This window comes from Vanacampus margaritifer, chromosome 14 (genome assembly GCF_051991255.1).
Source record: "Vanacampus margaritifer isolate UIUO_Vmar chromosome 14, RoL_Vmar_1.0, whole genome shotgun sequence".
Lineage (NCBI taxonomy): Eukaryota > Metazoa > Chordata > Actinopteri > Syngnathiformes > Syngnathidae > Vanacampus > Vanacampus margaritifer.
Window position 1 is genome coordinate 20,985,451 of NC_135445.1, and position 13,729 is coordinate 20,999,179.

Genomic DNA, 13,729 nt, shown 5'->3' on the forward strand with positions numbered 1-13,729 from the left:
GGAGACCCCACATGCATAGATGCAATTGGAGTTCCGAGAGGGGTCCCTGATGAATACAAATTGGTGGATCAAGTGGCGGCAGGATGGGAGAGTATTTTTCTGTTTATTACAGTTAACAAAAATGTGGACCGGATTAATTATGTCCACTATAATGTCCAACGATTGGCGAACTTTACCACTTCGGCACTCCAGGCAGTGCACGAGCAATTAGCAGCCACGTCTCTTATGGCATTCCAAAATTGAATGAGTTTAGATATGGTGTTAGCTGAAAGAGGAGGAGTGTGTGGTATTTTTGGGGAGCAGTGTTGTACTCTGATCCCCAACAATACATCTCCTGATGGTCGCCTTACTAAGGCATTGGAGGGTCTGCGCACGCTAAGTAATAAAATGAAAGAGCATTCAGGCTATCATGGTGTTATGCGGATGTTGTTATATTCCATGTATCAGATCATTGACTGTTAAGACAATTGAACGCACGTTGGGGCCACTACCGCCGGGTGGTCAGTATATGATGATTCCTCAGAAGGACCCCCAGGAAGCGGAGACAGCTGTGGCCCTCCGGGAGTCCGGGATGTGAGTATGTGAAGGTAGCCTCAGGGATCTGAGGCCATGAGAGAGAATGAAATTTTATACTGATTTTCTACTAGAATGAAATTTTTTTACAAATTTTTAGTTGTTTATTGATTTATAGCTCATGTTTAACAATAAAAAACAAGGTATTCGAGTGATGACCTCAGTCGTCTGAGGTCATGAGAGGGAATAAAGGAATATAAGAGTTTGTGTGATGCACGTGGGGGTTTTAGGAATGGAATGTTGCCAAACAAAGGATGCTAATTGCAAGGGGAGATGCAGAACCATGATAAGGTCAAAGTATGTTGTAAACCACATTTGTTTTACACCGGGGCGGAAAAGTACAAAACAGGAGAAGCCACCCAGTGACGCTGCGGATGAAGATCGGCCAATGAAAAGCAAGCTAAAGTTAAACTGCAGAAAACACATAGCCAATAGACTAATGCCAGGATGCCTTTGTTTCTGTGTCATTTAAATATTGTGTAGTATAACTATTCACTGGGGCAACTCGGATGGGACTACGTTGGCTGCTTGAGACAGAGACGTATAGAATTGTATGGGTAGGGACCCGGGACCCCAGCTGTTATGTATTAGATTTGAGTGTTAGGAATAAATCCACTGGTGTGTGAAAATGCACTTCCTGATACCTTTCTATTGCAGAACGAGCATGCTATTGTTGGATGGGTGATAGTTTGGTAAGGTCACAAATTGGAGTCAGATTATTAACTTAAGTTTATATTAATATAGCAATAAATTCCAACACCACTCAAAGCCTAATTGCTCCACAGAGTGTAATAGAAGGCTATTTCACTCACTGTCTTTGAACCCGCACAGGGGGGAGAGCTTTCATTCCTTAAAATAAGTTTAGACACTGAGCTAAAGATGGGAAAAATTGCTACAAAATGAGCTAAAATTCATATCGGTCAGAAAACGTATGCGCGCGCAGCGTGTCTTGGAAAAAGGTGCTTGATCTGTAATTTGTCCCCCCTTTCTCCATTCATTTCCTATGGGAGTTTTTTGGGAATTGCGTTGCCATGGTAACTCGGAATTCCTAGAAAAGTAATGCCGCACCGAGTCAGATCGAGCTGCATCGTTTGATACCTCATTTGTCCCGGTGCGATCTACGGTACGGGCCATATTTTTGCGGAAAAATCTGGGGATTTTCTAGGGTGGAGAGTAATATGTGCTGCTTTCAGCAGTCCCATAATTAAAAGCAGATATTTGTTTCCTACAAGAAAGAAACCCACCTCCAAAAATCTGAAGAAAAATTACTTATTGATAAGAATTTTAGTCAAGTGTACTCTGCCCCTTAAAACAGTAGACAAAGAGGAGTCTGTATACTCATACATTGTTATTTTTTGTGTCTATCATGCTTAGGTTTGTTGTTTTGGCTTTGTGTCCTGTCTTGCTTGGTTTTGTTTGCACTCGTCATCCTGTTCCCTTCTCATCCAATCATCTCCCATAGCCACTTGTGTCTTGTCCAGGTGTCTCTCGTTGTCTCGTCAGTTGGCTTGTATTAAGTTTCCAGGTTTCGTACAGTCTGGGTTGGATCATTGTTGCTGTCACCACTCTTGTGTTGTGTTGTTACTTAGATTTTTTTGGTCTTTTCATAACTTTGTTGGTTTTGTTTATTTTGAGTTTTACCCAGTTCCGCTCTTAGTGCTTTTGTTAAAGAAATTGTGTTCAGTATTACATGCATCCCTGCCGTGGTTCTCCTGCCTCCCTGCATTTGGGTCCTCCACCCCATCGTGACATACATAAGAATTTATTCTTTACTCTAAATAATACAGTAACAAACCCAGATGGCCGATACATTATTATTCAAGGTGACTATATTTAATAAAATATATATGTCGAAGGTATTATTTAATTACTTTATTAAGTGTAATCTTTGTGTGTTCAAAATAATTGCATTGAGATCTCATGAAGAAGTTTTCCTTGCAAAGATTTATTAAGAGCTCTTAAGACACAATTAGTGAGCTTAACACAATTAGTGAGCTTACATTTGAAAGCAATGTCCAGCCCCAAGTGTGTACCGAATAGCAAACACTCACTCTTTTTATACATGAAAAAGCTTCCTCTCCCCCTCTCAGGCTGGACAAAGGGTTAGTAATTATAACTAGAAAAATTCCCGCGGAAATTTTGAATGGGACTGCTGACTCTTGCAAGGTGGAAAGCATGCGCTGAACCGTTTGCCAAATGTTGGTGTACTTTACCTCTCAATCTGTGTCAAACCACTTTTCTAGGGTGGATATTGATACGTGCTTCACAAGCAACAGCAGTCCCATAATAAGTATTGTTTGTAGTTTTAGTAATTTTAATAGTAGTAAAATGGCCAAGATGGCCGCCGACCCAGGTGGGCGAGGGGGAGAGAGTCCTTGGCGTACCTAATCAATTCGCCAAGATGGCCGCCGAACCGGGGGTGGGCGAGGGGGAGAGAGTCCTTGAAGTACCTAAATAATTGGCCAAGATGGCCGCCGCCCTGGGCGAGCGGAGTGGCGAGAATCCTGGGCGTACCTAATCAATTGGCCAAGATGGCCTCCGCCCTGGGTGGGCGGAGGGGAGCGAATCCTTGGTGTACCTAATTAATTGGCCAAGATGGCCGCCCTCCTGCGTGGTCAGAGTGGCGATAATCCAGGGTGTACCTAATCAATTGGCAATCCATTACATTTAATAGAAAAAATAAAAATTAAAAATAATAATAATAATGTGTTATTTTTGAAAATGTATTTTAAAAAATGGAAATGAGCTGAACAGTTTAAAATTCAAACGATTGAAATCGGTCAAGAAATGTGGAAGTTAGGCATAATCACCATAAAGTAAAAGTATCTTACTGTCCCTTTAAGAAACATGCACATTGACACACACGCATTGGACTAACACGTTGGAGAGACGTCACGCACCAAGCCTCTCACGACTTTACGGTTCAAGATGCTTAAGGTGAAAATAAAGGTACTAAATGACACCTTAGCCAAATAAAAGTTAGTTTGTCCGAAAGAAGACACTCGTGACTGCAAAATGTGAGAATTTGATATCTAGTGAGCAAAGATTGTGGCCATGGTGACGAGTTGACGTGACGTCACGCACCCACATTGCATTGAGATTGAATGAGACTGAGATTGACTTGTAGCCCTTACTATCGCAAAAAACTGGAAAAATAAACAAACTCTGAATATCGACCAATGGTCTAACCTCCTCATAAATCACATTTTAATGGAAAAAATATCGGCCTCAAATAAAAAACAAATATCAAAATTCATAGAAATATGGTCTACGTATATAGAATATTTTAACCTAATTTTGGTTATTTAATTCTGCCTGTTAGCGAGAGCCACCACATCGTGATAACTTACATTGATGTCTCTGCATTTGACAGTTTGTAACTACTGGTTGTATTTTTAGTCAGGAACCCAGTTGCTGCCAACAGGATCGAGCAGATTCACCTCCAATGGGCACTAAGGGCTAATGTTCGGATTCACTGCATGCCAGGGTACTAACTCTACAGGTGCTGTCCCCCCCTGGCTGGGCGTGGGCGGGTCTGCCCCTCTGTTGGCTGCTGGGTGGCGGCTGCGTCTTGGTCATTCCCTGGGTCTCGTGGGGGTGCTGTGTTGCGGGGCTCTCCCTGGTGTTCGGGGTGGCGCCGCCCCGGCGCGGTCCGTCGCTCTGGGCCCGGCGACGCGGGTCGGGGCCTGTGGGCCGCCGGGGTGACCCGTGGTTCCCTCTCCCCTCCCCCTTCCTCCCCCTTGCTTCATCTCCCTCTTCGCCTCTCCCCGCCCGTCCTCCGCCTCCCTGTCCCTTCTCCCTCGTCGCCCTTCCTCCTCCTCTCCCCCTCTCTCTGCGGCCCTGCCGCTGCCTCCTGCCCTTCCTGTCGTCTCCTTCCCCCGTCCCCTCCGCCTCCCCTGTCCGCCCTCCTCCCCCTCCCCTAGGCCGGGGGTTCCATCCGTGGCCCGGGTCTCGGCGCTCCGGGGGCCGGGAGAGTGGGCGGGATCGGTGTTGTGCCCGCCCCGCTCCGGTGGACCTCTGGGCACTTCGGGCGGGCCTTGGTATCCGGGGGGCGAGCCCCGCCGGGGTCCCGGTGGGGTGGGTGGGGGATTGGTGGGCGGATGCGCCTCCCCCCCCCGCCCGGTTGGGGTCGTGGGGGGAGTGGGGGTTGTGGGCCGGTGGGGTGCCTGGTGGGCCTGCAGTGCCCCGTCCTGCTGCGTTGGGTTGGGGGCGCTCCTGCTCCTGGGTCTGCTCTACGGCCGGTGGCCCCTGCGGGGCCCGGGGGTCGTCCTTTGGCGCTGCCGCGGCCTGGGGGGCCCTGAGGTGTTGCGCTTGCTCTGTCCTGGCGGGGGTCGACGGCTCCCCTCTTTGGTGGAGATTTTCATGCATGCCAGATCCACCACACCAGCATCTATCGAAACTCAGACACAATTTGTTTCTCCCTCAGGTCATTGATTCGGTGGAGGCGGATCTCAGTCTGTGGATCTCACTCTGCTTCGTCTGTCCTTTCTACCTTTCCTCAGTTTCTCCTTCGGGCCCTTGAGGTCTCCCTGATTTGTTGGAATTTAGATGTTTCTGGGGTTGGTGAAGGACTCTGGTTAGTGGCTCAGTGGGTGGTGTCTGGTCGGTGCTGGGCTTCGCTTTTCTTTATTTTCTTCGGTCCCTCTTCGGGTCTCCTGGCGGCCCCACGACTCTGGCTGGATTTTGAAGTGTTCGGTTTAGGTGAACGGTATGGGAATTCTATTTTTTTTTTACACGCACGCACGCACGCACACACACACACACACACACTTACCAAAAAAATTTAAAATAAAAAAAAATTAAAAAAAGGGAGAACAATGATGATGACATGTCAAATGATCAATACTGAGCTCTCCCCGAAAAAAAAAAAAAAAAAAGAGATTGAATGAGAGACGCACACCTCAAAGAAGAGCCTCCCACGACTTAACTCTTCAAGATACAGATTCAAAAAATGGCTCGTTAGAACGGCAAGGGTTTGGGGAACACGAGCATGTTCTCATTTTTTTAATCGGATGAAAAATGACCAAATGAGAGCAGGTTGAAAACTTATGATTTATCAGAAATGAAGAGGAAAAAGTCGCCCAAATTAACATGGGAGAGATAGGCGAGAGAGTCCAACTTCTACTCGCTTAAAGGGAAAATAAAGGTACTAAATGACACCTTAGCCAAATAAAAGTTAGTTTGTCTGAAAGAAGACACTTGTGACTACAAAATGTCAGAATTTGACGTCTAGTGAGAAAAGATTGTGGCCATGGTGACGAGTTGAAGTGAAATTTTTTCAAATACATTATTTGGTTCCCGGCACTGGATGGCTAATTAGCAAACAGAGTGTGTGAGAAAGCTAATTCAGTCACTGTCTTTGAACCCGCACAGGGGGAAGAGCTTTCATTCCTTAAAAAAGATTTCGACACTGAGCTAAAGATGGGAAAAATTCCTACAAAATGAGCTAAAATTCGTATAGGTCGGATAACGGATGCGCGCGCAGCGTGTCTTGGAAAAAGGTGCTTGATGTGTGATTTTGTCTTCCCTTTTCCAATTCATTCCCAATGGGGAGTTAATTTGGGAGTTTTTTGGGAATAGCGTCGCCATGGTAACTGGGAATTCTTAGAAAAATAATAGCGCAGCGAGTCAGATCGAGCCGCATCGTTTGATACCTCATTTGTGCCGGTGCAATGTACGGTACGGGCCGCATTTTAGCGGAAAAATCGCTGGAATAATAAAAAATAAAAATAAAAACTAGAAAAATTCCCGCGGAAATTTTGAATGGGACTGCTGACTCTTTGGTAATGAGCTGAACAGTTTAAAATTTAAACGACTGGAATCGGTCAAGAAATGTGGAAGTTAACCATAAACAACATCAACTAAAAGTATCTCACTGTCCCTGAAAATGTATTTAAAAAAATGTAAATGAGCTGAACAGTTTAAAATTTAAACTAGAAAAATTCCCGCGGAAATTTTGAATGGGACTGCTGACTCTTTGGTAATGAGCTGAACAGTTTAAAATTTAAACCACTGGAATCGCTCAAGAAATGTGGAAGTTAACCATAATCAACATCAACTAAAAGTATCTCACTGTCCCTGAACATGTATTTAAAAAAATGTAAATGAGCTGAACAGTTTAAAATTTAAACGACTGGAATCGGTCAAGAAATGTGGAAGTTAACTATAATCAACATCAACTAAAAGTATCTTACTGTCCCTTTAAGAAACATGCACATTCACGCACGCACATTTGACTTGGAGACGTCACGCGCCCCACATTCCATTGAGATTGCATGAGAGAAGCACCCCTTGAACAAAAGCCTCTCACGACTTAACGGTTGAAGATACAGATTCAAGAAATGGCTCGTTAGAACGGCAAGGGTTTGGGGAACACGAGCATGTTCTCATTTTCTTAATCGGATAAAAAATGACCAAATGAGAGCAGGTTGAAAACTTATGATTTATCAGAAAGCAGTCCTCTCCATCCGCATGTTGACAGCATCCCACAGCAACCGCGCAAGCACCGGCATCCCATCGCTGTCACTGAGGTGTACCTTCCAGACATGATCAGAAATAAATATTATATATCTGCAAACATACTTTTGATAGGAGGACCACTAATAAAATGTTTGTTTGTTTTTTGCAACAACTAATGTACTTACCCCGTCTCTACACCACAAGTGAAGCTGTGACAGCGGGAAGTGGCCAGCAACAGATAGGTAGCGAATACCTACAGTAACAAAGAAAAAAAACATTATTAGTTCAAGAGTCCCGCTGAGACACACCAATCAGATCAGGAGGTGACGTAAAGAAAAGTAGAACTTTGTGTGTGAAAACAATTTTCAACATGGAACGTACCCATAAGTGCTGCCACCCGGTGGTACTCCTGGCGTAAAAGGTCCTGCTGGGCCAGCTCGACGGTCAGACGAGGGGGGAAGTCCAGGACAACAACCTGCACCAAGTTTAAAAAAGTAAAATATACATCTGGAGCAAGATGAACTTTCATTAATATTCATCAACTGCTTAACTACGGGAAAAGGCTGAAATGTATTTTAAACAGAACATATTTGACATATCATGCAAGTACATACTTGAAATGTAAATGTATGAACTATATGAAGGAAATGTGTGAACTTACGTTGGGCCAGCGGCTGCAGACGGTGCGCAAAAACTGGCCAAAGTCAGCCGCTGCCTCAGCGATGGGGCGGCCCAAGTTGTTGCTGGGAGCCAAAATGCAGACCGCCTCGGGTGACCGAGGCAGAACAGCATTCAGCACCTCAGCACGCAACTCGGAGGCCCTGGCACCCGGGGTGGACATCACGCCAAAAGAGAAATGTCCCTCCGGCATCTTCACAACCCCATCGGCAAAGGCTCGCAGGTGGGAGTCACCAACAACCAGGACAAACTATTAAAGAAAAAAAAAAAAGAAGTAATTGATTTTTTTTTTTTTTAAGTATTTAAAAAATTTAAAAAAAGACAAATGAAGGTTAATTTGTTTTACAGGCAGTTTATTATAAAACATACCTTGTTGTCCTGGTTCAGTGATGGAATGACCAGTTTGTGCCTCCGCCCAGTCACAGCTGAAACTGGCCATTCCCGAACTCTGTGGCGCCAGCCAGTGCCTCTGCCTAAAATGATGCACACACAGAATACCATGTCAAGTCTCACAACTTAAATTGCTGACAAAGCACAGTACAAGTTACACTTTGAGTGTATATGAACCTGCAAAATATTGGAATTTCTAAAATAATCGATTGTAAAACTGCTGCAGAAGCAATTAAAATAAAATGATGACTGACCTGGTACCAGAGCCTTGGCACCAACAGAGGACACCTAAAACATAGACATTACAATTGTAGGCATGTGCAGTCACCTTAATGCAGAGTAAAAAGCAAACATAGGTTGTAATGCTTAAGTTAGTTTCAATGAAAATTGACCAGGTCTTTTCTACATACAAGTGATGTTAATTCAGGCCAGGTTTATTAATGAAATTATTTATCACGAAAGAGATTCAAGGACTTAACTGATACTTTTGTTTGTGTCTGAAATACAGTCACAATTGATCTAATTTGGTAGAATTTTCTCATCAAATACATGAGCAAAAAGGCAGCAGATTGTACCAGCCTAACTTCACAACAGCCCCATCTACTGATAAATGTAATGTACTCCAACTACTGTCAAGTGTTAAAACAATTATTGGCTTGACATTATCATTTCAACTGTTCCTCCCACAGTCATGCAATAGACCATGTCTGCAGTTATTAAATATAACATGTGAAATATCTGTGTCCAGGATAGGCATCTCACAAGTTTTTGATCAATGTTAGTGAGTTTATTTTAGACATCAGTAGTTTGAAAACTTCTTAGAATATTTGAAATCTTGTAGAAAACAGACTTCATCAAAATTCTATTCAGAATGATTTTGACATGAATAAAGCACTGCACAAATCACATGTCATACACTCTATATTCGTAAAACTGTGCCCCGATGAAGACAAGCTTGTGTTTAAACACGTTGGTAGTCCATTTTTAATAAAGGATTTTTTAACATTACTAATGAGTGTCTTGCATAAACAGACTGCTTTTTACACAAGGCTTTTAAGCTAATTTTTCTGCCTGATTCTATATTTGTAGCCTGAAATATTGTGTATTGCACATTAACAAAGAATTCAATAGAGGTAAAGTACATGCTGGGGTGCGCAGTTTGGCCTCAGTTCCAGAGCAGCAAGGTCCAGCTTCTTCCATTGGCGCTTGGCTGCCTCTGAACGCTTCCCCTTCCGCGGCATGCTGCTACAGCAAAGAAAAAAAACTTGCCATGACAAAGTCAAAAGTAAAGATTCAACATCAAATTTGTACTTAATCTCAGATGTGTATGAAGCATTAAAAGCGTACACTTCCGAAATCCCTCATTGGCGCCGCTTCGCTACACCGTCGACACGCCACTCAACCCCCCCCCCCCCCCACGTCGACGACAGACGAGACAAAAGCCTTACTGTATATTGTAGCAACGAGAGATGTACACAATTGAGATTTAGAGCCTACTCAAACTTTTCTTAGTTTTTTTTTACTGCACATTAAAACTTTAATGTAACATCTGCTAGCTCTTTGCTAGCGCTAGCAGGTGCAGCTAGCATGTAGGCTACCATCTCTAGCACTTAACTTTTCCAATCTTGTTAAAACAGCAACATAACGTTCAAACACATCAAATACGTTTCAATACATCGCCAGTATTAACGTGATGTAGTTTAGGATGGGGAAAACTTGCAAAATCACACTTATTTAGCATTATTCACCAGACTACAAACAATTGCCTTGCAACTTACCTCAGACGAGATGAAATGGGAGGAGTAGGTTCTCGAGAAACTTCTAATTGGTGTCATTAAAGCGTCTCTCATTGGCCACAGCACAGACAAGCAGAAAACGAACCAATCAGGGAAAAGAGAGAAGACTAGATCCAACTATCATCAAGATTGGTTGCATTCCATTGAGATTGTATGACAGACGCACCCCTGGAACAAAAGCCTCTCACGACTTAACTCTTCAAGATACAGATTCAAGAAATGGCTTGTTAGAACGGCAAGGGTTTGGGGAACACGAGCATGTTGTAATTTTTTTAATCGGATGAAAAATGACCAAATGAGAGCAGGTTGAAAATGTATGATTTATCCGAAATGAAGAGGAAAAAAACACCCAAATTAACATGGAAGAGATTGGCGAGAGAGTCCAATTTCTCTTCGCTTAAAGGGAAAATAAAGGTACTAAATGACACCTTAGCCAAATAAAAGTTAGTTTGTCTGAAAGAAGACACTCGTGACTACAAAATGTGAGAATTTGACGTCTAGTGACAAAAGATAGTGGCCATGGTGACGAGTTGAAGTGAAATTTTTTCAAATACATTATTTGGTTCCCGGCACTGGATGGCTAATTAGCCAACAGAGTGTGTGAGAAAGCTAATTCAGCCACTGTCTTTGAACCCGAACAGGGGGGGGGGCTTTCATTCCTTAAAAAAGATTTTGACACTGAGCTAAAGATGGGAAAAATTCCTACAAAATGAGCTAAAATTCGTATCGGTCGGATAACGTATGCGCGCGCAGCGTGTCTTGGAAAAAGGTGCTTGAAGTGTGATTTTTTTCCCATTCATTCCCAATGGGGAGTTAATTTGGGAGTTTTTTGGGAATAGCGTCGCCATGGTAACTGGGAATTCTTAGAAAAATAATAGCGCAGCGAGTCAGATCGAGCCGCATCGTTTGATACCTCATTTGTGCCGGTGCGATGTACGGTACGGGCCGCATTTTAGCGGAAAAATCGCTGGAATAATATATAATAATAATATTAACAACAAAAATAAACCACTGTCCTAGGTAGAATAACAATATGTGCCTGCTTGCTTCGCAAGCAGTCCCATAACTAGAAAAATTCCCGCGGAAATTTTGAATGGGACTGCTGACTCTTTGGTAATGAGCTGAACAGTTTAAAATTTAAACCACTGGAATCGCTCAAGAAATGTGGAAGTTAACCATAATCAACATCAACTAAAAGTATCTTACTGTCCATAAAAAAATGTAAATGAGCTGAACAGTTTAAAATTTAAACCACTGGAATCGCTCTAGAAATGTGGAAGTTAACTATAATCAACATCAACTAAAAGTATCTTACTGTCCCTTTAAGAAACATGCACATTCACGCACGCACATTTGACTTGGAGCCGTCACGCGCCCCACATTCCATTGAGATTGCATGAGAGAAGCACCCCTTCAACAAAAGCCTCTCACGACTTAACGGTTGAAGATACAGATTCAAGAAAGGGCTCGTTAGAACGGCAAGGGTTTGGGGAACACGAGCATGTTCTCATTTTCTTAATCGGATAAAAAATGACCAAATGAGAGCAGGTTGAAAACTTATGATTTATCAGAAATGGAGAGAGGAAGGCGCCTGAAATTAACATGTACAAGACAGGCGAATTAGTCCGACTTCTCTTGCTTAAGGTGAAAATAAAGCTACTAAATGACACCTTAGCCAAATAAAAGTTAGTTTGTCTGAAAGAAGACACTCGTGACTACAAAATGTGAGAATTTGATGTCTAGTGAGCAAAGATTGTGGCCATGGTGACGAGTTGAAGTGACGTCACGCACCCACATTGCATTGAGATTGAATGAGAGAAGCACCCCTTCAACAAAAGCCTCTCGCGACTTAACGGTTGAAGATACAGATTCAAGAAAGGGCTCGTTAGAACGGCAAGGGTTTGGGGAACACGAGCATGTTCTCATTTTCTTAATCGGATAAAAAATGACCAAATGAGAGCAGGTTGAAAACTTATGATTTATCAGAAATGGAGAGAGGAAGGCGCCTGAAATTAACATGGCAGAGATAGACGAGTTGGTCCGACTTGTCCGAGCTTAAAGGGAAAATAAAGGTACTAAATGACACCTTAACCAAATAAAAGTTAGTTTGTCTGAAAGAAGACACTCGCGACTACAAAATGTGAGAATTTGACGTCTAGTGACAAAAGATTGTGGCCATGGTGACGAGTTGAAGTGAAATTTTTTCAAATACATTATTTGGTTCCCTGCACTGGATGGCTAATTAGCCAACAGAGTGTGTGAGAAAGCTAATTCAGCCACTGTCTTTGAACCCGAACAGGGGGGGGGGGGGCTTTCATTCCTTAAAAAAGATTTCGACACTGAGCTAAAGATGGGAAAAATTCCTACAAAATGAGCTAAAATTCGTATCGGTCGGATAACGTATGCGCGCGCAGCGTGTCTTGGAAAAAGGTGCTTGAAGTGTGATTTTTTTCCCATTCATTCCCAATGGGGAGTTAATTTGCGAGTTTTTTGGGAATAGCGTCGCCATGGTAACTGGGAATTCTTAGAAAAATAATAGCGCAGCGAGTCAGATTGAGCCGCATCGTTTGATACCTCATTTGTGCCGGTGCGATGTACGGTACGGGCCGCATTTTAGCAGAAAAATCGCTGGAATAATAAAAAATAAAAACTAGAAAAATTCCCGCGGAAATTTTGAATGGGACTGCTGACTTTTGTAAATGAGCTGAACAGTTTAAAATTTAAACCACTGGAATCACTCAAGAAATGTGGAAGTTAACCATAATCAACATCAACTAAAAGTATCTCACTGTCCCTGAAAATGTATTTAAAAAATGTAAATGAGCTGAACAGTTTAAAATTTAAATGACTGGAATCGGTCAAGATATGTGGAAGTTAACCATAATCTAAAAATATGTCACTGTCACTTTAAGAGCGCACACACATTTTTGACTTGGAGCCGTCACGCGCCCCACATTCCATTGAGATTGCATGAGAGAAGCACCCCTTCAACAAAAGCCTCTCGCGACTTAACGGTTGAAGATACAGATTCAAGAAATGACTCGTTAGAACGGCAAGGGTTTGGGGAACACGAGCATGTTCTCATTTTCTTAATCGGATAAAAAATGACCAAATGAGAGCAGGTTGAAAACTTATGATTTATCAGAAATGGAGAGAGGAAGGCGCCTGAAATTAACATGTAAAAGACAGGCGAATTAGTCCGACTTCTCTTGCTTAAAGTGAAAATAAAGGTACTAAATGACACCTTAGCCAAATAAAAGTTAGTTTGTCTGAAAGAAGACACTCGTGACTACAAAATGTGAGAATTTGACGTCTAGTGACAAAAGATTGTTGCCATGGTGACGAGTTGAAGTGACGTCACGCACCCACATTGCATTGAGATTGAATGAGAGACGCACACCTCAAAGAAGAGCCTCTCACGACTTAACGGTTGAAGATACAGATTCAAGAAATGGCTCGTTAGAACGGCAAGGGTTTGGGGAACACGAGCATGTTCTCATTTTCTTAATCGGATAAAAAATGACCAAATGAGAGCAGGTTGAAAACTTATGATTTATCAGAAATGGAGAGAGGAAGGCGCCTGAAATTAACATGGCAGAGATAGGCGAGTTTGTCCGACTTGTCCGAGCTTAAAGGGAAAATAAAGGTACTAAATGACACCTTAGCCAAATAAAAGTTAGTTTGTCTGAAAGAAGACACTCGTGACTACAAAATGTGAGAATTTGACGTCTAGTGACAAAAGATTGTTGCCATGGTGACGAGTTGAAGTGAAATTTTTTCAAATACATTATTTGGTTCCCGGCACTGGATGGCTAATTAGCCAACAGAGTGTG

General features: G+C 42.8%; 1 protein-coding gene across 4 annotated transcripts; it reads right to left on the minus strand.

Moving 5' to 3' along the window:
• Positions 1-6,996: 6,996 nt before the first annotated feature.
• LOC144034251 (uncharacterized) lies at positions 6,997-10,318 on the minus strand. 4 transcript variants are annotated; one of them, XM_077542895.1, is made up of 8 exons: positions 9,879-10,318; positions 9,243-9,342; positions 8,355-8,388; positions 8,080-8,183; positions 7,694-7,960; positions 7,414-7,507; positions 7,218-7,285; positions 6,997-7,109 (listed from the first exon to the last, which is right to left on the minus strand). In XM_077542895.1, exons 2-8 carry the CDS (start codon positions 9,339-9,341, stop codon positions 7,020-7,022), a joined length of 756 nt encoding a protein of 251 aa, XP_077399021.1. In that variant the 5' UTR covers position 9,342; positions 9,879-10,318; the 3' UTR covers positions 6,997-7,019. The 4 variants fall into 4 exon arrangements, with proteins under 4 accessions (XP_077399021.1, XP_077399020.1, XP_077399022.1 ...); XM_077542894.1 differs by having other exon boundaries at positions 9,243-9,345; XM_077542896.1 differs by lacking the exon at positions 9,879-10,318 and having other exon boundaries at positions 7,694-7,824; positions 7,855-7,960; positions 9,243-9,489.
• Between the last annotated feature and the right edge of the window lie 3,411 nt (positions 10,319-13,729).

Bases quoted from the DNA above. Each gene is read 5' to 3' on its own strand.
- LOC144034251 (XM_077542895.1), bottom strand. From the start codon at position 9,341: ATGCCGCGGAAGGGGAAGCGTTCAGAGGCAGCCAAGCGCCAATGGAAG. The intron at 7,508-7,693 runs GTAAGTTCACAC...AACTTGGTGCAG, and splicing joins TCTGCAGCCGCTGGCCCAAC to GTTGTTGTCCTGGACTTCCC. The intron at 7,286-7,413 runs GTACGTTCCATG...TTGTTACTGTAG, and splicing joins CCGGGTGGCAGCACTTATGG to GTATTCGCTACCTATCTGTT.